The sequence below is a fragment of the Lathamus discolor genome, chromosome 2, assembly GCF_037157495.1.
Source record: "Lathamus discolor isolate bLatDis1 chromosome 2, bLatDis1.hap1, whole genome shotgun sequence".
Lineage (NCBI taxonomy): Eukaryota > Metazoa > Chordata > Aves > Psittaciformes > Psittacidae > Lathamus > Lathamus discolor.
Genome location: NC_088885.1, coordinates 46,304,147 through 46,328,600, shown reverse-complemented (window position 1 = coordinate 46,328,600; position 24,454 = coordinate 46,304,147). Strand labels below are relative to the sequence as shown.

Below are 24,454 nucleotides of genomic sequence, written 5' to 3'. Positions count from 1 at the left end.
CAGTAGTTGAACATTTCAGAATCAAGTACTGAAATTAATGAGTTAAAGATTAATTCACTCACAGACTGTGTGTACATGGTCACCTCATGGGGCCATCACCAGGAAGACAAGAGATCTTCTTAGAACTGACTCTACCAGAGGCTAATTAACAGATATGCTGACTGTAAATAAAAGCAGGAGGTGGTAAACAGAAAAGAACAGGAAGTTTGATGGGGCTCCCAACTGATGCTGTGTGTCAATAAACATCAGCTGAAACTTGGATAATGGTTTTATACTCTCTTAAGGAAATCATTATTATCATACTATTCTGTAACATAACCTAAACTAATCTCCATGTATCATCCCAGGGAAGATCTTTTTGATCAACTCTACATTTTTTAATTACAAAACCAAGCATTTTGAAGTTATTTTGGTTTACATATTGAATGAAGCAGCTTATTTTAAAGGGCAAATCATGATATTCAGATTTACTACCCATAAAACAACTATTTCTAATCTGAATTAGTGACCCTTGTAAAAATACTGTTTCAAAAACACCAGTGAGATGGCACAAATGGCTATATCAAACAGAGAAGAGACTAATACACACAACGACAATTAGGCTTTTCAAGCACATGAACACTTTTTCAGTTTACCCTCATCATTTCCTAAATCTGTAGAAGATGATCACTTAACTCCCTGGCTTTTGGCATAAGATTTACTGTGCATATTTTTCCATAGCATTTTCCTTCAGTTACTCTTTTCACAGCTTTTCTGTCAATAAAGAGATACCTGTAAGAAAACCTATTTTCATAGTACTGAACATTGAAAAGATGGTGATACTCATCCATTCGCTGCCTCACTCTCCCAGAAGTTAACTCCGAAAGCAAGTTGGGTTTTGTTTATTGCTTCCTCATCCTCTCTCTCATTTAAAGGCCTGATTTGACAAAACTTTTCTCAAGAAAGCAGGCACTTTAAAGTAACCAGGATCACTGACATAAGGATAGACTATTTTGCAGGAAAGATTTTACAGATGTAATCTCTTTTCCTTGAAATTTAAGTAGTTACTACCTGCTACTTAAATACAAAAAAATTTATACTCTCAGTCCAGTTACTTGTGAACACATATTTATTTCACACCCAATTACTTCTCACAATTCTTCCAGTTTCTGGAGTGGACAGATTTGGAAACTCAACTTGCTTCTTACTTCCTGTGAAAAGAGCATTAAGATTCCGATTAAGGCATACTGATGATGTGAGAGAGGTTGTACTACTCTTGCTATTCTTGATACACTTTAGAGACACAGTTACAATCTCACTTCACAAAATTTCTAAGTTCTTTTTAAAAGAATTTACATCATTTCACTGCATCTTTAGGAAAACATGGACATAATTTTTTTTGCTACTTTTTCCAACTCATGAATTCTAATGTACTAAAATTTCTTCCTTCTATAATGTTACTTGAGGTTAACCTAACTGACTGTGTAGCATTATACTTCAAAAAGTATTTGTATTCCACACATGAACAGCTGGAAAGTGGTACCCTAGGAGCTCACTCCTACACTTTCCTTTCTCGCTCCTCTTTCCCAACACAATTTTGGTATTAGAATGATGAATCTCTTTCTCAAAGATACTCAAACTATTTCTTGCTTTCAAACATTGTCTGGCTATTGTCTTTTCTTGTAAATATTTATTTAAAAGAATTCTACAATAATAACAGGGAAGAGGGGAATTACTGTTCATCAATGTATTATAATCCAACTCTGCTGACAGAAATGTGAAGTAAAAATGTATACCCTATCAGGAAAAGAAATAAAATAGACCCCATCTATTTTGGTCAATATAACTACCACGTAGACTTAAGTACACAGGAGTATAACTAGATGTATCTATTCTGAGGCAATCATAACACTTTTGAAGAGTTTATTAAAAATATAGAAAAAAATAGCTGCTGTCTTAAAAACTAAGCACATGATCATTTACGGATTTAATCATTAATGCCTGTGAAGGCTAAAAAAGCATAGTACTGCTTAGCAGTCATGAAGCAATATAAAACTGCCATGAAAACAAAGTTAAAAATGTTTGGAAAGCTATTTCTGTAAAAGTGCTAAGATGCAAACAAGTAATAAAGAATAACAACAACTTTTGCTTAAGAAACACCACATGCTGCCAGCTGCTGATAGAATCTGGCTACAAGCTGCATTCTAACACTGAACTAATGACAGAACATAACACATACTAAAACTAATGTAGGTCATATTAACAATTTTCCTCCCTGAATTTCACTGTTTGCTTTGTATTCTCTTCTTGTCTTAATACAAAGCCCAGCGAACACTGCAGGAGCCTTACACTAAAGTTCTACCCTCATACTTTGGAAGAACACCCAAAAAGGCTCACAGTTCTAGTTAAGACACAGTTGTAGCAAATTCTTACTGCTACACGAAGAAATTAAAGAGAAATGGAAGCTGCAAAAGACAAAAAAACCCCAACCAAACAAAACACCCCAACAAACCAACACGAAACAACCAAATAAAACCCAAACAACAACAAAAAAACCCACAACAACAAAACCCAACAAAAGAAAATCATAAGAAAGCCTGAGAGTCCAAAATCACAACTTATTCAGATGCAATTCTCTGTGCCCATGCTTGTATCTTGTATGACAGGCTTACACTTTTCTTGGAGGAAGGAATTTCATTTATCAGAAATTAATTGCTGAATTCTAGATTGCCAAAGCCCACACCTACTCATCTATCAGTGTACTTCTCACCCAAGGATGGCTATGCCAATTCAGATCAAAGGTCTGCTTAGCTCAGTAGCCTGTTTCCAAAAGCAGCCACAAGTCAGAGTCAAAAGAAGAGAGCATGAGCACAGAAATCAAATGCAGTATTTTCCCAGAATAACTCCCCAGCCTCCCACTATATTCAACTCAGAATTCCTCAGATTGATGTGATTTATCTGTTTAGACTGCCCAATGGGTCTTCCCTTTCAAGCACTCAGTCCATTTCCCCTTTAAACTCATGTATACTGTTTGCATCCACAACATCCCCAAAAGCAAGGCTACCCTGGAAAAAGAACTGAGAACTGTATTGCAGCGATGTTATGTTTTGTGCATATTCAGTGTTCAGTGGATAGAGCTACTAACATTTGCTTATTAAAACCCAGCCAAAACAAAAAAAGCAAGATTGATGCACCCCTTGAAAGAAACTTTGAGTTTGTACATATCCCAACAAGTTGCGTCCAGGGGGAACTAGCATTCTGAGCACAGTAAAATGCTGCAAAAGCAAGAATTATAACAAGGTTGAATATAGCTGGAAAAGCAGGCAGATGTCATGAGTGAAAAAACAGACACCCTAACAAAAGCAGCAAGAAACCTCTGTGAGCCTCCCTCAGTCCAAAAACTGAATTTTGATCCAAGAAGGTTAAATATAGGGCTGCTTGAAAATTTTCCACTGCATCTATTTTCGATGGGAAATGAGGCTTTCAGCTAAACACTTTTTGGTTGGAATTTTTTTTTTTCTTGGCATGCCTAAGTATGTGCTTCTGCAAATATACTTTCCTTACCAAAAAGCCAAATTTACAAACCAAATATTTTGACTGAAAACAAAAAAATGTTATTAAGAAATGCCATTGTAGCATCTCACTAAATCTGTGGCTTACCTGCTTCATGTGGCAGATCTCCTCTACTAACTAGACTTACCATTTAAGTGACAACTCCGATAACAGATAACTTTGAGGGTTTCCCTACTTCCAGCACTCCCTTCAAAGAGGAAAGATCACGGCACAGCGTCAAAGGCGGTAGGCAGTTTCAGCCTTGCCGAATAGGACCAGCAGGCATCCAAATTATAATGTCAGAGGAATACTACAGCAACACTTTTCAAAACAGTAAGTTTCAGTTTTCAGACAAAGCCCTCCAGTCTCTGGAATTCTGCTAAAGCATGTAGCTTTTCCTGGAAATTTAAGACACAAATGAAAAAAGCTTAGCATTTTTTATCAAAAATTCACGCCGGAAATGTCATGGGTCAAGCAAGGTCTGATTTGTTAACCTGCAGATTTCAACCTAGCACCTAGATCCATCCAAACACAAATAAAAAGTTTTAAACAGAAGTAAAACATTTCAAGTTTTCCATTGCAGTCCTGTTAGGAGGACTGTTCAAAAGCCAAGGAGCTAAAACAAATATAAAACAAGGACTTGTTAAATGGGATAACTTAATGTATGAGCCCTAAGTTACAAAAGACCAATCAGCCTAACATACAAAAGCAAAGGATGAAGATAAGGTTTGACCCATAGAATAGTTTGGGTTGGAAGAGACCTTAAAGATCACCTAATTCTAGTCCCCTTGCCATGGCCAGGGACAGCTTCCACTAGACCAGGTTGCTCAAAGACCCATCCAACCTAGCCCTGAACACTTCCAGGGATGGGGCAGCCACAGCTTCTCTGGATTCAAACAATGTCTACACTTACTAGATTAGAAATGTGTAATAAAAAAGAAAAAAAAAATTAGAGAAAAATCAGCAAGGTGGCAAGAAAATTGACATTCTATTTATTGTTCCATTTCAGCACTCTCTAATTCAGTGAATTAATCAGAAGTAATAAATTTCATAAGGATAATGCAATAAAAAGTGATAGTAACAGCTATCCCATTTTGGCTGTTATTACCCCTTTTCTTAGAACCTCACAATCCACAGGAAGAACTGAAAGCCTCTCATCCAGAAACAGCCCTGAACAGAAAAGACAGAGAAGCAACCAACTAATAATACCAGGGACTATAGTTAGAATGTTAGAACTAAACTCCTAATATCCATCTCTTCCCTTGGGGCTGTTTCCTGACAATCGGTTGCCCCACACACACACGTGAAAGTCAAAATAAATTTATGAATAAAAGAAAGAAAAGACAAGAAATCAATTGAGAGTCCATCTTTTGTAACACTGTTGTAAGACCACAAAAGACAACTACAAAAAATCTCATACCAGTGGGATACTATTTTCTTTCCCCCCACCACACACACACAGGACTATTACTGCATCATTAGCACCAACTAAGAACCAAGAAAATTCAAAGGAACTGGCAAAGGAAGATCCTTATTAAAAACTCAGTGGGTAAAATGAAAGGAAGGACATTTTGCTGTGAGTGAAATTCCTCTCAACACTTTGCTTTTCAATCACACCATTCTTTTACTAAACTAAAACCAGAGAATGGTTTTTAAGAGTGAGTTTCTGTGGAGACCAGGCACCTGAGAGTTCCCTGTAAGCAGTCTCAAGCACTGCCTAATGCCGATTCACTGCACAGAGTTAACATCTTTGGCTGTCTAATGTTATAAAGTAAAAAGTGCTAACACGACTTGTCATTCTTGAGGCCAATTTATTCATCAAAATTAGCACAAGCCCAAGCCTGCTGTCCTTATTCATATTTGGAATCACCAGCCACTTATGTGTTGTCCCAGCAAAATTAGCACAGTGAAGGATTAGTCAGGATCTCACCCTAGAGATAAAAAATTTGTTTAGAGTAAGTGAAATACAAAGAATAAATATTCAAAATGAGTGATGAAAGATATGTTTGTTATTTCCATTTTAACTCCAGGGCAATGAGTAATTTCAGTAAGAATTTCTGAGTGTGATTCTTATCATTCAGTATTTTTAAAATTACTACTGTGCATCCTGCATCCAAAGTTGGAAACTGTGAAACTTTAAAAAATGCCCACTTCAAACACGTATGCAAAACATTATTCCCTAAATTATATTGTTCAAGGATCCAATGACACATGTTCCTCTCCAAATCAGTTATACAAAGTTCCTCTTTCTCATATCGGGGTTTTATCCTTATCCATGCCTTTCAACAAAAAGTGTCATTTTGTCTTCAGTTCACTTCCTCCTCATAAGTGCACCACCTCATTAATTTCTCAGTTCACTTACAGCGTGTGAGAGGGCATACACACAAGCTATGTCTGCATATACTTTACACCAAAGTTAGTAAGTCAAAGTGGAAAAGATCTACACTGCCTAATCTTGTCTCTGCATCAACTCAGATAGCCCAGACAAGCCTACTGTGGATGGGGCATCCACAGCCTTTCATATCTGGTTCTTTCATGTCCACTTCCTGTATCAGCTAGTAGAGAGCTATGCGCAGGCTGGGCTAGATCTCTTGCCAGAAGTAATGGTGGTGTACGTGCCATTGGAGAATATAGGACCATTGCAGGCATTTTGATGAAGCATGGTCAGAGAATCACAAATATGAGTTCAGAAGTCACTGGTGTGCTTGAAGCCTGGACAAGCTTTGACTTCTAGGACAGAGTAGAGCACCAAACCTCGCCTTGCCAGCCTGGATCCACATAAACTTCCAGAAATTCGAAAGTACATTTACATACTAATGTTCTAGCAGTTGTCAGAACATAAATTAATGGTTACCTGGGCAATCAGAGGAAGACAACACAACTCACTATGTCCAAACATACTTAACATGGTTAGCAACTGCTGATAGTTGCATTATTCTCCAAATACCAAGACAATGAATCAACAGACAGTTTAACCCAGGACAATTCATCTTCATGCTTTATCATGTGTGAAACATCACACCATGAGATACTACAATCTGTAGCACAGGTAGATTATTAATAAATCTTGATAAATAATGGGAGTGGGGAATATTAAGGAAGATGAATAACATTGCCCTCAAGAATACTTTTGTTTCATAATCCTTACAATACGTATCTACTTGCATTCCTTCTTTCTGTACTGCTTCACTAATGAAAAATGAAGCAATATAAAATACACTGAGTGAGCCAATACACTGCAGGCTCATCACCAACTGCATAGTATGGAAGAATATAGGTAAGCCCTTTGCAACACAGTGATCCTATGTTGCCCTCACGTTAAACTGCTGTTCCCAGGGACTTGTTAATGCTCATTCTGCTGCTCATGCTGCTTCTCTAGCAAAGCCTACACATCTAAAGCAGGCTCAGGAAGAAGTCTCATCTTGGTCTGCTCTTACATTCAGCAGAAAGTGTCCCAGTCACGTTCAGGGCCACAACCTGCAGCTTCACTGTTTGGGCAATCCTCAGAACATAGCATTGATAAATCACTTTCTTGTTCTCCTTTATGGTACACCGAGAGCAAAGTACTCTTTCACCAGTTACTCCTTCTCCGCCACTTGCTCATTGCATTCCAGAAGGAACTACTGCAGCAGACTGTATTCAGCCTGTTTCTTTTTGCCTAAAGGTTCTCTCACATCTCACAGACCAACAGTATCATCATGGTACTGTGCCCATCCACGATCAGAGCTGACATCCCTGAAAAGATGTAAGCAGAATGTTGTTATTGTCTACCAGAAGTTCTTACGAATCGCAACACAGACTGCCTCAGAAGATGCGTCACTGCCTTGTTTGTGTGCGTGTGAAAGGAAAAACTTTTATCAAAACATAAGCAATATATGCACACTGTACTCTCCCATGCCTGGGTCTCTGCAGGTTCACAGTGCTGGAGTTCTACTCTCAGTTTGTGCTTTGCAGACTTGCAGAAGTACAAATCAACATGTTCATTCCCATACGTGGGTTGCCCATCATGCTGCCCAGTTCTAGACTATATGCGGCATGAAAATAAAAAAGGATGGATTGGAAAAAGAAGTTTCTCTTACTTTTAATTGGTACTTTTTTGGTAAAAGTTGAAAATTGCAAGATGCCACAACTCCACCTTTCGCTACTAACTTGCCTGTAAAAATAATCTTTCTTCCTGCTCCCATCTACCCTTGTCATCAAAAAGTTCCACAGTTTCTAGTTTCATGGTGGTGTTCAATGCACTAGCCATGCAAAATTCCCTGTGTTTTGTAGCTAACCAGTATTTGTATAGTCAGTCTCTGGATAAAGCTCTGTGGGCTGCAACAGGGAAGAGATCAGCCTAAACAGCTCCTTCTGTGTTTAACCCATGAAATTACTGCCTTCAGTCAAGGCTTCATTCTATCAAGATTACTTGAACAATTTCCATGGACTAAGTTCTTCTTTTCACACATTTTAATAAAAGCACCATCCGTTGACGCATCCAATGCATTAAATGCCCCACTAAAATTTCCTGGAGAACCTGAGGAGTTAAAAAGCCTTTTTTTTATCTTATAAGCCAAACATCTGGATTCTTAAAGACATTAAATACCATTTTAAATCCTAGATTTGCCCATAGTATTTTTATTCCCATGTAAAAAAAAAAAAAAAAAAAGGAAAAGAAAAAGTCAAGAGCCAACTTACTAATCCTGAACTAAAACACCCTGTTGCTATTACCTGGTTTGGTGTGATCCACATAATACTGAATACAAAGTCTTTGATGCACACAAAAAATAAGTATATGTTACAGGAGCCAGTGGTAAACCTATTGTTTTAATAAAAGAGGCCTGAATATCTGTGCCAATAAAGACATGTAGAAGTGTTACCTACTTGTTGTCAAATCTATAGGTTTGCAAAAGGCTGTAGTATCTGGAACATTCTTGCTGGCTTTCTATTTCTGCATGGTTTGATGACTGGACATCTGTTTTGAAATGCCTGCAAAAATTGCTGTAAAGTAATACGTATTGCTATAGCAAAGCTCAGCCTTTCAGAAAAAGCAGCTGCTGCATTTTCTGGAATAAACACACAAACTATTTAAAGGCTTGACCCTTGATTCCTTCATCTCAGAATTTCTACTGACTTCAGGGAAGTCTCAGTATGAGGAACACAGAATGGGCTGTGATTCCACAGCCCTGAGCTATCCAGGCTGCTTTTCAGTCACATAAAGTAAAGCAGCCTCCCCACAGCTGTGCTGTTTTATATACCTGAAAGACAAATTCAAAAATTATCATGGTCTTATTAGGGAATTTGGATAGACACTCATTACTAAATTGCAATAAAGCTCCATATTACCAATTTGTCATTACCGAACAGCTTCAAGACACACAGTATCTTTGTGTTGCATCTCTTTTCACACTGCAAGAAAACAAGAGCATATGAACAACAGTAAAAATGAAGCCAAGTGTACTGTTGAGAAACTTGGTATTCTCCTGTTTCTATGAGAGTTACAGTGTAATTCTAAACTGTAGTATTCAGCATGTCTCCTGAGTTTCCTTGCTGAAATATTGCAATGGAAATTTTACAGCATCTGTGTTGCTTTTGGAAGCCATCACCTCACATCTGCTGTCTCTGTAGTGTAGAGCTTAAGTTCAGCGTAAAAAGGTACTTTGTAATAGGCAACAGGAATCCTGACAGAGCAGTAATTTACAGACTCGCTCAGCTCTCCTGACTACACTCACTCGTTTTTACATCCTGTAGACATTTTTTTAATAAGGTTCTCTCCAAGCAGGCACCAGCTTAGCAGTCACTTCTTAAAATGGAGCATCACATCTAGGACTGGAAAGAGACTTTTCAAACCTCTGTCAGTCACGGGGATCTCAGCCAGACGAGAAATTTTTCATTCCCTTTTCTTCACTGGGCATTGTTGGACCTCCTAATGCTTTTCAGTCGGGTATTAAATAAACTAGCACTAAAATTGCATTCTGCTACTTCGGGAAAAGTTCTGCTTTTGACCAGAAGTGTGTGTATCGGCGGGCCTGACCCCACTGCCTGGACCGTGGAGTCCGGACAGGCACGGCCACGTCCCCAGAGCCCTTCTCAATCACTCCTGAAAGCGAACACCCCCCCCCCCCCCCCCCCCGCCCCCCCGGATGGGCGCGGGGGGTCGGCAGAGGCGTTTATCGCCCCATTATTGCCCATTTCCTCCTATCGGGGTAATCCGTGTGCTCGTTTAGAAGGGGACGGGAGCGGAGGGGATCCTGTTAGCACAGCCGACAAACTTGGGATTGCTTTTTTGTTCTGCCTGATGTGTTTAACTCCCTCCTGGCGCCCCCTCTCTCGCCCCCCGCCCCGGCTCCGCTTCTCCCGGTTTAAACCCGGCGAATCACAACATTTCACGCTGCCGAAAGCCGAGCCCCGCCGCGCCGCCACCCCGCCGGCTCCCCGAGCGGCGTGTTCCCGAGATTACAGTCATTACAGCCACAGCGTGAGCTCCACACAAGCGCGAAGCGCAACAGCGCGTCAATTAACAAACAAACGCCCCGTCCTGGGAGGACGACAACCCCCCGAGACGGCCCCGCCGCGCTCCAAGCCCGCGCCCGCCGCCAGTCGCCGCTCCCTTAAGGTGGTCCGAAGAGCAGCCGAAACCACCCCCCCCCTTTGCCTTCCCGGGAGCCGGAGGGGAAAGCAGCGGGTCCCCTCGGGGCAGTCCCCGGCTCCCGGGAGCGGCGGAGGCACCGCGCTGCGCCTCAGCAGGGAGCGGACCGGCTGCTCGCACAGAAGCCGGCCCCGGTGTGTCGCGCAGCCCCCGGCGGCAGCACTCGTCTCCTCGGCGAGTCGCCGCCCCCGGCGCCGGGCTGACGCGAGGGCTCGGGGAGCCGCGGCCCGGCCCCAACCGGCACCGCAGCTCCGGCTGAGCTGCGAGTCACTGCCCAGGGGTGCGCCCGCTGCAGGCCGCCGAGCCGGACCTCGGTGTCCCCCTTGCCTGGAGCGGCACCAGCTCGGGCGCACCCCTGCGGCGGAAGCTGTGCGCCGGCCCCGCGGGGAGCGTTCACCTGCCGGGGCGGGCGCTACTCCCCTCGGTCCCTCGGGAACTTCATCCCGGCCGCTCCCCGCTGCGCACACAGGGGTGCTGCGGCTGCCCGGCAGCGCGCCTTTGGATGTGTGTACCAGCTAGGTGAGCCGACTTACGCTCAAAGCGCGCTTAGTCGCCGCTGGCTGAGCTGTAGGGACTCCGGTTGTATCGACCCTCTGCCTCCTCCCTGCCGTTGAGCCTTAGCCGTTACCCCGGCACCCAAACGCCAACACCGCGTTTCACACTACACGTTGCGCACGGGCTGACCGCCAGCTGTGCCGCGGCTGGCTCCGGAGCCGCGGGAAGCCCGCGTAGGCGAGGCCGGTACCGGCCAACCCGACGCTCGGTGCCACCGGGCCTCGCTTCGCCACGCTCCTGCCTCCTCCAGCAGCACGTGCAGCGGCGGGAAACCCACCGCAACGTTCAGACCGGAGGGTGACTAAAGTCCTGCGGGTGAGCAGGAGTTGGCATAAAACCGTTTCCGAGGAGACTCCGGGCAGCTGCTGAACTGCTGCTGCTCCCGGAGTGAACCTCGCCTGACCGGGAAGCCTTGCAAGGGGCAGGAAGCGCCCTGCAGCAGACCGGCCGCACCCCGCGCACCGGACGGGGAGCGTTTCAGCGTGCAGAACTGCTCCCCGAAACGGACGGACAAGAGCCCGGGCAACGCAGTTAAACCCCACAGCCACGTACCACGCAGCCGGGGCCCCGCGGAGCGCCCACCACGCCGCACTTGGGGTGCCAGCTCCACCTTAAGGAGGGCTGGGGACACCCCCCCGCCACCCGCTCGGTCCCGACTGATAGGCGGCCGAGGCAAGGAGGCGGGGCCCGGCGGTGCTTGCTATAAATATTCATGAGAGCGCGGCGGCCGGAGTGGCGCTGCCGGGGCCGGAGAGACGCAAGTTGAGTGGAGCTGCTGCCGCCGCGCTCGCCCCGCGGATCAGGTGGCGTGATCGCGGCCAGGGGTGACCAGCTTCTCTCCATCGGCGGACAAGGAGGTCGACGCAGAGTGGGAGTGAAGACCGGCTGGCTTCAGTGCAGGGCCGGGCGCTAAGCGGACGGCAGGAGTAGCCGCTCCGGCCGCCTCAGCAACGGCCCCGCCGCTGCCCGCCCGCTCGAGTCGGTGGGAGCCCGGCGGCGCGGGGCGCACCGCCCGGTCCGTGGGACGCCTCAGCCATCTTGACCACGCCGCGCAAGAACTGACCGCGAAACTTCGCTGCCGCTCCGTGCCCGGCAGGCGCTGGAGCAGCGGCGGCCCCCCCTTGCACAGCCAGCGAGGAGCGATGCGACGGCGGCTGAGGGGCCTTCCCTGAGTGGACCCATCTCACCGGGTGCTCGCGGGGCCGCCTCCCTCCCGGGCGACGGGGGCCTCTCACCTGCGGCCGGCACGGAGGGGGCCTCCCTCCGCCCCCCGGAGGGGTAGCCGGGGCGGGGGGGTGCTGTGGCACCGCGGTCCCCGTGGCTGCTGAGCGGGACAGGAGAGGAGCCGGGGCCGGAGCCCGCCGCCGAGCATGGAGTGGAGTTACCTGTTGGCAATCACCTCGCTGCTCGCCGCCCTGTCCCTGCTCCAGCGCGCTGGCTGCGCCGCCGCCTCTGCGGCCGCCGCCGCGTCGTCGTCCTCCTCCTCCTCCTCCTCGGCCAAGGAGCTGTCGTGCCAAGAGATCACCGTGCCCCTCTGCAAGGGCATCGGCTACAACTACACCTACATGCCCAACCAGTTCAACCACGACACGCAGGACGAAGCCGGGCTGGAGGTGCACCAGTTCTGGCCGCTGGTGGAGATCCAGTGCTCCAGCGACCTGCGCTTCTTCCTCTGCAGCATGTACACCCCCATCTGCCTGGAGGACTACAAGAAGCCGCTGCCGCCCTGCCGCAGCGTCTGCGAGCGGGCCAAGGCTGGCTGCGCCCCGCTCATGCGCCAGTACGGCTTCGCCTGGCCCGACAGGATGCGCTGTGACCGCCTCCCCGAGCAGGGCAGCCCGGACACTCTCTGTATGGACTACAACCGCACGGACCTCACCACGGCCGCTCCGCCGCCCGCCAAGCCTCCGCTCCGCGGCGCCAAGCCCGGCGGCCCCGCCAAGGCGCCGCCCGCCGCCGCTGCGCCGCCGGCCGAGGCCCCACGCAAGCCGCGGCCGCCGCCGCCCTGCGAGCCGGGTTGCCAGTGCCGGGCGCCCATGGTGTCGGTGTCCAGCGAGCGGCACCCGCTCTACAACCGCGTCAAAACGGGGCAGATCGCCAACTGCGCCCTGCCCTGCCACAACCCCTATTTCAGCCCCGACGAGCGCGCCTTTACCGCCTTCTGGATCGGGCTCTGGTCCGTGCTCTGCTTCCTCTCCACCTTCGCCACCGTCTCCACCTTCCTCATCGACATGGAGCGCTTCAAGTACCCCGAGCGCCCCATCATCTTCCTGGCCGCCTGCTACCTCTTCGTCTCCCTCGGCTACCTGGTGCGCCTGGTGGCCGGGCACGAGAAGGTGGCGTGCAGCGGCGGCGCGGCTGCGGGCGGAGCGGGGGCCGGGGCGGCGGGGGCCGGCGGCGGCGCGGCGGGGGCGGCGGCGGCGGGGGGGCGCGGCGCGGCGGGCGGCGCGGCCGAGCTGCAGCCGGAGCTGGCGGTAGCCGAGCACGTGCGGTACGAGAGCACCGGCCCTGCGCTGTGCACCGTGGTCTTCCTGCTCGTGTACTTCTTCGGCATGGCCAGTTCCATCTGGTGGGTCATCCTCTCCCTCACCTGGTTCCTCGCCGCAGGGATGAAGTGGGGCAACGAGGCCATTGCTGGCTACGCGCAGTATTTCCACCTGGCCGCCTGGCTGCTCCCCAGCGTCAAGTCTATCGCCGTGCTGGCGCTCAGCTCCGTGGACGGGGACCCCGTGGCCGGCATCTGCTACGTGGGCAATCAGAGCTTGGAGAACTTACGGGGCTTCGTGCTGGCGCCACTGCTCATTTACTTGGCCATCGGCTCCATGTTCCTGCTGGCCGGCTTTGTCTCGCTTTTCCGCATCCGCAGCGTCATCAAGCAGCAGGGTGGCCCCACCAAGACCCACAAGCTGGAGAAGCTGATGATACGCCTGGGGCTCTTCACCGTGCTCTACACGGTGCCAGCTGCCAGCGTGGTCGCCTGCCTCTTCTACGAGCAGCACAACCGGCCCCGCTGGGAGGCCACGCACAACTGCCCCTGCCTGCGGGACCAGCAGCCCGATCAGGCCCGCCGCCCAGACTATGCTGTCTTCATGCTCAAGTACTTCATGTGCCTGGTAGTGGGCATCACCTCCGGTGTCTGGGTTTGGTCTGGCAAGACCCTCGAGTCCTGGAGGGCCCTCTGCACCCGCTGCTGCTGGGCCAGCAAAGGTGCTGCCGTGGCTGGGGGCGCAGGGGCAGGAGGAGGTGGGCAGGCAGCAATTGCTGCAGCAGGAGGACTTGGAGCTGGAGGTGGTGGCTCCCTCTACAGTGATGTCAGCACTGGCCTGACGTGGAGATCAGGCACTGCCAGCTCTGTCTCCTACCCCAAGCAGATGCCCCTGTCTCAAGTGTGAAGAGAGGGGGAAAGAGGCCAAAGGTTAGGGAATGAGGGACACTGGCCTGCGTAAAATGCCCCCTCACTGTTTGGTGCCATTAATGAACTCCTAATGGTCCTTATTAGCCACAGCTTGTATAGAACAATGCAGCTGGCAGAGGCCCCGGGCTCCAGCCCCCTCCTCCTTCCCCTCCATTCATATGCAGGGAGCATGTACTTCAAGGAGCCAGCTTATTATTTTGCTGGCAGAGGAGGGTAGAGTGTCACTCGTGTCTTGCAGAGGGCAACACACTGCAGTTTCTGATTCACTCTGGACTAAAAGCAGCTCATGGGAGGGAGGGTCTCCCGCCACCCCATCCTGAGGTGAAAGTCTGCTGGGACTGCAGGTTTTTGGGATGTTGATGACCAGGCAAATGCCTTACAATACAGACTGAATCAAAACATGTCTTAATTATACACCCCAGCTAAATACGGGTTTCCTACATTAAAGGATGTATTTATATAATTATTTGTTACCTTGTACAGATGTGTAGATATGTATATATCCAAAGCTATACAGTCTGTAAATTTTTTGTAAAAAAGTTTAGAGGCTACCCCTGTAAGAGCAAATACGAGTATTCTATTTTGTCAATAAAACGACTTTTGATAAATGACTTTTTCAAGCTTTCCCCCCTACTCCTGCCCTGGTTATTCAGCTGCTCTGGCTTTAGGTTCTACAAACTAGGAACTACATTCATGCTCCAGTCATTACTGTGTAATAGATGGCTGCTTCTTACAGCAGTGAGATACACAGACACAAGGAAAACAAGTCATTCAACAAGTTGCTCTGAAAAAGTGTTTGCTAAATCTGGGAGGTGCCTTACCATAGTTCCCTGCTTTGGTTTTTGTTGGTTTGGTTGGTTTTTTTTTAAGATGACAGCATCTTTAAATTGAGCCTTTAGAAAAGAGTCATCTCATGGCATGTTAAGTATCCTTTTAAAATGGGTGTTATTTTAGGAATGTGCACACACTCCTCTCCTATCTGTTGTCTACACTTCTGTAAGCACCTGCCTTTCTGGGGATGCATACTGAAGTGTAAAAGGTTAATGTTTTAAATTCATAGATCATGTATGACAGCGGAACAGCAAGTTGAGATTTGTTAGATCAATCTCTCCTTAACAGATTAAACTAACATCTTAACTTTTGTATATCAAATATGGTCCTTTTTCAGGAGAAAAGGTATTGTTCTTCTGTCAGGACTAAGCTAATTTATTTGAGCAGAAGGCTGTTGAATTAACAGAAGAATGCTTTGGCAATTGTTGAACTTTTTACCTGTCTGCCCAGTGGCTCAGAACATCATTCCTTTAAGAGGAGCTAAATGAATAGGGTTAATCTGTAGGGAACTTGGTTTCTTTTGAGTTTGAGAAATCTTTGATCTTTTCTCTTCACCAAACGTGATGTATAGTCTGAAGTTTCTTTCCCTGCTGCCTGGTTCCTCTTGTTGCAGACCAATTGGCCACCATGGAGCCTTAAAGTTCTTCAATTAAAGGGACATGGGACTTTTTTTTTTTTTCCTTTTTTTTTTTTTTTTTTATTTTAAGAGGAAGACTTGTAACAGTTAGTGAACACCAGAGGGAAAAGGGAGAACAGCCTTTTAAACAGCTTTTCCCTGCATTGTTAGCCAGACTGCAGGCAGCAAGGCATGGCTTGGAGCATTATAGAAAAGAGCTATGAATGCCCTACAGGTGGTCTGCTCACATAATCTCCCCAATTTAAAACATTTTCCTTTACAGGACAATTGCATTACAAAACTCCCTTCTCTTTTGCTCCTAATTGAACCAAAGAACAACTACAAGATTTTATTTAAAAACTAAGTGCCTAAATTATTTTGTTTTTAAGATCTATTAGCTACATTCTAATCTGTTTTCTAAAATGGGATCACTCAGAATACCAGGAGTAGAAGCTGCATTAAACATTATTCCAGATATTCTCATGCATTCTTATATTCTGTCGAATTGGCAATCATTTAAAAGCAATTGGTTAGGTTGTGTGCTAGCAGTGAAAAGATAGCCCCAGGTCCCTTATTAACCTGTCAATCATGGTAAGAGATGGGCAGCAACCCTACTAATGACATAGATATCGGTCACGATTTGTGGGAAAAACCTAATTCCATTGAGCACTGATTGACTTTGGTGTCCCTTTCAAAGAGCCTGTAACTTAATAGACTCCTCCACTTCTACAAAGTTACCAGGATCATGAAAAGTAGGAATTTAAAATGCCAATCTCTAATTCCTTAGAGGGAAAAATAATTTTAATTTCTCAGATGCAGAGGATGTTCCACTGGGATTTATGTATCATGCCTATTTATACACCAGTTGGCAAGGATCAGAATATTGACATTCCTGTAAGTTGAAAAGGCCTTAGTGTTTCCTGTCTTGTTTGAAACATTTTGTAACAGTCGTTGAAACATGTAAATCAACATGGCAATTCTCCCTGCTGTTGGTGGGGCTAAGGTAGGGAAGCCACACATATGGAAGCACAATCACTTCTTCGGATAAAGCTTTGTGTTCCTTCCCCTCCAGTGGGTTCTAGCAAGCAACAGGACAGGTATAGCTACAGCTCTTCTCTGAGAATTTAAGGTAAGTCTTTTGCAGACTGATGGCACAGGTTGCTAGTGCTGAGATAAAAGCATTTCTAGTTTCTTAATGTACCCTGGAGTGATCTGAGAGGTGCTGCAGGTGGACTTAGGCAGGAAAGAGGTCTCAGAGCTAGTTAGGTCAACAAGATGTCTGCTTTGGAAGCGACTGAGTAATAATGCGAAGGTTACACAGATAAAAATGGAATAAAATCGGAATCACTAGAAAGAAACCCGGAGAAAGGGTACTAGACAATTTAATTTGTAAGTGCAGATTTTTGTGAATCTACATAAAGTTTGTGTCTAGGGAAAAAAGAAAATAGGAAACCCAACAGCAAGGCACTTAGATGTACAAGAAATAAAACTCTACAGCTACATAGACCTTCACACCCTTTATCAGACTTTAAAGATAAATTTGCTATGAAGATCCAAAAGCTCTCTGTAAGGTGGTAGAAGTTACATGTCAACTTTCAGGGTCTGATGACAAACTGCCGTCTCCCAAAAGTTGCCAGGCAGCAGCCACACTGGGTCTGGAGAGCTGAGGGCAAGCTTTAGTATCACTGAGGTGGCTTCAGAGCACAGGCTGTATAGCAACGTTTGGAGAGCTGGATAAATGGCATCTGGGAGCCTCCTGCAGCTTACGGAAAGGCTTAATTGTGCTGTTTGAGAGAGTGACTAAGCTAGCAGAGAAACATGGTTTGGGACTTCTTTCTTCTCTAGTAAGCAACATACCTTTAGAACATTCCTTTTCTTTCCATGACCCCTCCTGGCTTTACATGTTCCTGCTTTTCAAAAGGAAATCCTATGGATTATTCTCCTCCTGCTGTAACGACTGAATAATCCTGCAGCCTCCAAAGGAGCTGGCCTAGCTGCCAGTGAGCCTTTTAAAAAGAGGCAGAGTAGCGCAGGAGCCTCAGGAGGGACACCACATCTCCCCTGGGCTGTGCTGCTGAGCCCCTGGGAGCTACCTGGCACTGTCCTGCAACCTAACCTGCTCCAAAGTTTTCCCTGTGCAGAAAAAGCTTCCCTGGAGCTTTGAGAATCAGTCATGGAAGGGAAGGAGCTTCAGACAGGGAGGAATTAGGAAATCACTATATACTGAAATAATATGAATATGACCAGGCTTTCTGGGAAGGCTGTGAATGCTAAGGCACAGAAGGAGTCTTTTTTCCTTCTTTCTTACACAGTATTTTCAAATCAAAGTATTGAGGTGCTTCCCCATTAAAGAATTCTTCAAATGCGCTTGACTAGTCCTAAAAGGTCTCCCAGGTTGGGTAGCAGAGCTGGAGGCAGGGTCACTGCTGCACGCATCGTGCTTCACCCCAGCTTCAGAGACCAAGCTCTTTCCAGATTCACCCGGGCAGACACCTCACTGGACATCTGAAGGTGGCTTGTAGGAAAAATCGACAGCAGGTTTTCACAAGAGGAAACCAGTGCTGGGAGCCAAAGCAGGATGCCCAGATTTAGAAAAGAATCAGGAGCTGAGGAAGAAATACCAGAGTCCTTGGAAGAACCCCAGGTCTACTTTGAAATATGAACGCTACAACTAGTGCTTGATCTCAGTGACTCTGCTCCACATACTTCTTTCACAAGCACTACATGCAGTACAAAAGCCAAACCTAACTTGCCCAGTTAACCTTCTTAACTGATAAAGACATGGAAGTTTAAATAGGATAGACAGGCCACCTATATACAGGGAAAAAGCGAACTGGTGGTAATGACTGCTGAAAAATGACAAAAGATGCTCTTGGAGTAAAAGTTCACCTGCAGTCAGGATTGTGCGGGAGGAAAGCTCAATGTGGGCCAGTCAAACCAGCTTGTAGAATCACAGCGAGTTTCCAAAGTGCCTGTTACAACCTGCCTGCAGCATGCCCTGCTCCTGCACCCTGTTTCAGAGCCACAGGGCCTGTGTGTCTCGAGGCACACACATGTTCCACCCACTGTGGCCAGCGTAGGTTCTGGCCTAACAGGGAATTGAGGAACAAACTGTCTCCATAGCTCATCCTGGCCATGTTCCCTCTCTTTTTGCCCTGCATACCAACACTGGATGGTATAGAAAAGATAACACACCTCTTCCCAGAATTAGAGGCTCAGCAACAAAGGTTTCCCTGAAAACAACAGGATGAGCCTAAGGAGAATAAAGGAAGTGATTTACAGGTGATGGTCCAGGGAAGAAATACTGAACAGGGCAGACACCCTGCATGTGGTCATGATGAGCTCTAGGCAGCCTTTAAAAGAACTCAATTACAATTTTCAGACAGCTCTATTTATGTAAGCTTTTATAAATGCCCATCATTACTGTAATCAGGTATGTTAATTTCCCTAGTTCAGCAGAAAGGATCACACATGATAAATGCTATTCTGGTATGGAAATAACTAGTGTCTGGTATTAAAATGTGGAGCCATAATCTGAGTTGACTAAGAATAGTCAAATCACTTCAGAAACTAATACCTAAGGTCAAATGGAGAACCAAGCTTTTTGAAGGCTGAGCTAATACATTTTTACCCCTGTCTGTCTCTTATCTATGATCTCAAAACACTTTACATTCACTTGTGAATTAAAAATCAAATTTCTTCTTGGGAGACAAAAAATGCAGTGAAATACCTAGGCTAACAAAACTTCAGTGCAGGTCTAGGGCAAGAACCTGGATTTCCCATCTCCATTCTGTATTTTCAGTAACACTCTATTTTACAAGCACTTCTTCACACCTATGCCCTCCCCACAAATTTCCCTTCACCAGCTCCCCCAAAAGGCCACAGTCCCACACGCCCAGAGTGCACGCAGTTTCCCAGGCACAGCACCAAATAAATTACCAGTTTTCAGTGAAGCTGGCGCTCTCAGACACCAATCCCACCGCTGCCTTTACAGCTTATGAAGCACTCTAGCACTTACCTGGGGCCTGGGTGGGAGATGTGGTCCTCTTCACCAAAGACATTTGAGGGTGTTAATTAGGTGAAAAGAGACCAGAGTAAGGCCATCATGTTAGGCTTACCAAACCAAACCTGAGCTATGTGGGCTGACAGTCTGAAGTTAAATTGGCTTTTAAAAGACTGGAGAAAGAATTACTCATTTTTCCCATTCTCTGAGACAGGTAGATGTGGAAAAGAGGGTTCGTAAGAGTTTTGTAGTTGGATCAGGCAAGACATCTCGGCAGACAGATAGCCCACTGCCCCCTCTCTGCAAGCCGATGCTTGCAGCCCTTTTCTCAGTATCCCCTCTCTCTCTCGTGCATGGCAAGGCCGCGGCATGGGTATGCCTATAGGGTCCCATCATAGTGTGCTGGCTCAGCACACCCCATGGACCAGCCCACTGCACAGGGACCTTGCACATGCGTACCAATGTCATCCGCCGGGCAGGGGTTACTGTCACTGCAATTGGAGAAAAACACAGAGCTAGGGTGTCCCTTTTTAAAACACAGCTTCCCAGGAAAATACAAATTTAGTCAGAAAGACATGGGCACACCACTGTACATACCCAATGTAGCTTCAAGGAGAAAGCTGGACTATCTGTCTTGATACTATCTGATATTTTTAATATGTTGCAAAAAAACCCACCAAAACCAACAATCAGTTCTTTCCCAGTGTTTTTTTGCCTGGTGTGACTTGCTAGATGCTTTTAGGTATGTTTTAAATGCATTATCTAACTGCTCTTTCCTCCAAAAATGTGTCATTGTTAATTATACTTAGAATTATTTAAAGAAGAGTAAGTCTCAATTATTTTTTTAACTTGAATTTTTGGCAGAAAATAAGCCTATAACTAGAATGCCCCATTTTCACATCTTCTGAAATCAGGAAGAATAAGCTTCATAGTGTGAACTGGCTTGATTCAAAATGCCCGTTAGACATGATACCCTCATCATTTCTCAGTGGTTGCAATCGAAAGAGTCTTTTTTGATGTAAATCAGAATATGTGGCAATCTGGCTTAAGAAACAAATTATTTACTTTGGCTTTCTGTCCAAAAGTGGAGTGGGAATAAAACTAAATATGACTTTTTGGGAAAGGAAGGGAAGGGGAAACTCTTCCCATCCAGCTAGAGAACGTGCAGCTTTGGGGCGGCACGTGTTCTGTACATTCTGTACATTGCTGCCATCTGGAGATAGGGCCTCCCAGCGCTGCACAGAGCCCAGAGCAGCCACTCGGCGGGGAGCTGCGCTGCTTTGCTTCCCCAAGCCTGCTGTGCAGAAAACACTTTTACCACTGTGATTTCTTTTTTAAGCTGGAGTTTTTCACAAAACTCCAGTGAAGAGAAATTTTGCCTGTAACAATGTGGAAAGTCACAGTTTTACAGGATATGGAGCAGGACATAGGAATAGTGAGATCGGGAAACGGCAGAGACCCACAAGGAGCTTCACTGCTGCCATCCTCCAGCTCATTAGTGTACAAGAATTGTGTGTGTTGTTTTTAGCAGCTAAAGAGTTATTTATGGCTTCTATGTTCTCAAGCCAAAGTGAGTGAGGGGTGCAACCAGGGCAAACGCATCAGAGCAATGCAAATCACTGACAAGGCATCATGAATGCAAGCTGAGCAGAATTTAAATACAATCCATGAATGAGAGGAAAGATTTGCATGAAGGAAAGAATCATTAGAATCTGATTTAACAAGCAGTATATAAAACGGGCCTTTGCAAGCTTAAAATGAAGCAAAGCACATTCACGTTATACATTCTTAATGAAAAAAAAAAAAAGCAAAATCACAAAAACCCTAATTTATTAGTAGAGCCTGGAATAGAAATGGTTTTCACAGAATACCTTTAGATCCTGATTCAGAAACTTGTGCTTGATTGCTTTCTTGAATAGAAGTGGATCATAAGCATGTCGGGTGGTAAGGACTATTTAAGTGCATGCCAAAGTCCTATTGATTTCAATGGGATTTTACAAGATGCTTAAAATAAGCATATGCGTAAATGTTTTCTTGAACAAGACTGCTTTTCTGAGTTAGGGTTTAACTCATGAATTTGCACAGTGCTTTCAAACATTATTCCTTCTGGGAAAATAGAATAGATGAGAACAGAAATCATATATATATTTCTGCATGTCTTAAAGAAGGTAATGGAGAATTATCCTGGGTAGAAGTATTCAGGGTAGAATTTTCTGTAAGGTCCAAAAACCAACAGTGAAGAAATCTGTGGAAGTTGAATGTGAATAATGTTCACAGGGAAACTTTCACAGACCTTCCATTGGTTTCATCCCAACTAAATTATTGAAGATAGTGAATATAAGGTATAACACAGATAATGACAGTCTCTTGGAAGAAAAGGGATATATTATTTTACATTACATTTGTCTTTGAGAAAAGTGAGATAATTGTTGTTTTCATCTCCAGTCAGTTGTCACGAACACTGGGCAGAACAAACTATTTAATGTCTCCTAAAATGCAACGTATCTTCCTCTAAATATCTTGTCTTTTAAAGTGGTGGCTGAAGTTGCTGATTCTGATGTGCTATGTTTTCTGATAATAATAAATCATATATCTCTCTCAACACTGGACAATCTTTTTCTTTCTATTGAAGCATTGGTTCAGCTGTGCATTTACATTTCCTAGCACATTCCTGCAGAACTACAGTGCTTCATTTTTTGCAGTTCTCTCAATTAAGTTTTTAGCAACAATACACACAGAGCTCAGTCTACAGCTGTGTGGCCATGTTGACTGTACTTGTGGAAGACTTTAGTGCCCATTTTTCTCTTGGCATTTCAGAAGATTTCAGAGTGTTGCAGTGGTGACTTGTGAGGTGTCCTTCTGAAATCTAGGAAAGGTGTAACCAGTGTTTGGTTTTCCTGCTCTTTTTCTAAAGAATCATACCATGAAAATGTTTGACATCATATGGTATTCCAGGTCAATAGCAATTACTGTTTTCCTGACTTTGCTTTGTCTGTCTCTTTTGTTGAGCAAAACCACTATCACATTTGGTGAAAGGTGACGTCCTTTACGGTAATACTTCAGCTGTGATAATTGCTTAAATATTTCCTGATCTTTTCATACTTTAATTTCTTAATTTCTTACTCCTTCCCCCCCTCCCCCCCCTTACAAGTGCCATGATAAGGTGAAGGCTAAGGTTCAGCTCAAGACTAAGACATCTAAATAAAAGTGGGGATCTAAATATGGTTAGGGTATTTTTTTTTTTTTTTTGAGGTAGGCTATTACATAAATTCCCGTTGTAGTCAATAGCGTATTAGTAACATAGTCAGCGCATCCTTGCAGATGAGTCCATTCCCTCTAGAGTAAATCTGTGGGCCTTAATTTGATTGCTCAGACATAGGTTTCAGGTGGTCCTGGAGACTCCTACCCAGCTTTTACCTGCTTTTCCAAAAGAGCATGTGTCTCCTGTAATTTTCTGTCATGTCTGAAAGCCCCAGGTGAATATCTCAATTACCTTCTGGTAGCTCTAATAACATGAGATACATTTTGTGGGCAACTGATTGGAGCCCATATCTGGATTTGACCAGATCTTATCAGAGAGTAATGGAAGTTTGGACACTTACCTCACAGCTATGTGACAAAGTGACTTAATCTTGAGCTGAACCCTGCCAAGAGACTCTGGTGATTCTATTTATCATGAGTCACGTCTCTGTGCAAGATTTTGGTATTGTCTTTGCTGGGGTCTATCATGTCATTGTAAAGCTGGTACAATTTGTAGTTTTGATTGTTCGACAGAAAGGTTGTTTCTTAGCCACTAATCTCGCCTCTTTGACCCCCCTTAAAAGCACTCTGCACATGGTCTGCTAAGGATTTAGGAGGGGTTATTCCTGACAAGGCCTTTGATTAGTACAATCATAACTTATTCAGTGTAACCATAATTTATTGAAAAGGTGTTATTTTTGTATTATCTCTTTAGGTAGTCCCCGCAGCTATAACAATACCTATGTGCCGCCTTCTACCTTGTTGCAGTATATTAGCTTCTCTGTTCTTTACTCTAAAATTTATTTTACTGATACTTCATTTCCTGGCAAAATTTTAGGGAGGCTTTTTTTGTTTGTTTGTTTGTGTTTGTTTTTTACTTTGGTTTGCTTCTTTTCTTTAGTTTTCTTCATTGTATTTCTTCATTTTAGGCCCACTTAAACTGCAGAACCGTGTATCCTTAAACCATGCAAGTTCCATCTGCTCCTCTAGAGAGCAGCAAATATGTTCAAATAAAATAGTAGCGTGATTCAACCTAATGTTCCCTGACACACAAGCTGTATTAACTAATCTAGCTGAATACTGATAAAGAGCAAAGAACTACGAGGAATGGAGGACCTATCCTCAAGTCTGGCATTTTCAGACATGGTCTGAGAACTGTCCTAGCCCTGGCGCTTTGTGTGGATGCAGCCCCCTACCCTCTCTCAAAGCCCTTCTTGAGCCCAACCGCATCTCACCAGCATCTTGTGGCAGAAGGGGGAAGGAAGGCAACAGGGGTGCCTGGCCCAGGGACCAGACTTGGATGCCCACCAGATCTGTGGGCTGCAAAGCTTCCTGTCCTTATTCACTCAGGACTGTCAGCCAAGAGGAAGCTCTCGCTTTCTGAAAAACACCCACGAGTTCTCCATTCCTCATGGCCATCAGTGGGCGTTTGGCAGATGGGGTTCTGTCTCCTGGTGTGCACTAGGATTTAAGGGAACTTGGCACCTGACAGCGAGCCACAGTTATTATTTTTCTAAAGGAAAATAGACAAAGTAATGAAAAGTCTTCCCAGCTGTAGACCTCTTCAGACTAACACCACCATGTCCTTGGACCTAAGTAAGACATGAATCTTCAAAAGAAGGACAAAGTTCC

General features: G+C 45.4%; 1 protein-coding gene across 1 annotated transcript; it reads left to right on the top strand.

The window, feature by feature from the left end:
* Positions 1-11,381: 11,381 nt before the first annotated feature.
* On the top strand, positions 11,382-14,848 carry FZD8 (frizzled class receptor 8). Its single transcript, XM_065666749.1, has one exon. It carries the CDS (start codon positions 12,088-12,090, stop codon positions 14,107-14,109), a length of 2,022 nt encoding a protein of 673 aa, XP_065522821.1. The 5' UTR covers positions 11,382-12,087; the 3' UTR covers positions 14,110-14,848.
* Positions 14,849-24,454: the final 9,606 nt, after the last annotated feature.

Bases quoted from the DNA above. Each gene is read 5' to 3' on its own strand.
- FZD8 (XM_065666749.1), top strand. From the start codon at position 12,088: ATGGAGTGGAGTTACCTGTTGGCAATCACCTCGCTGCTCGCCGCCCTG.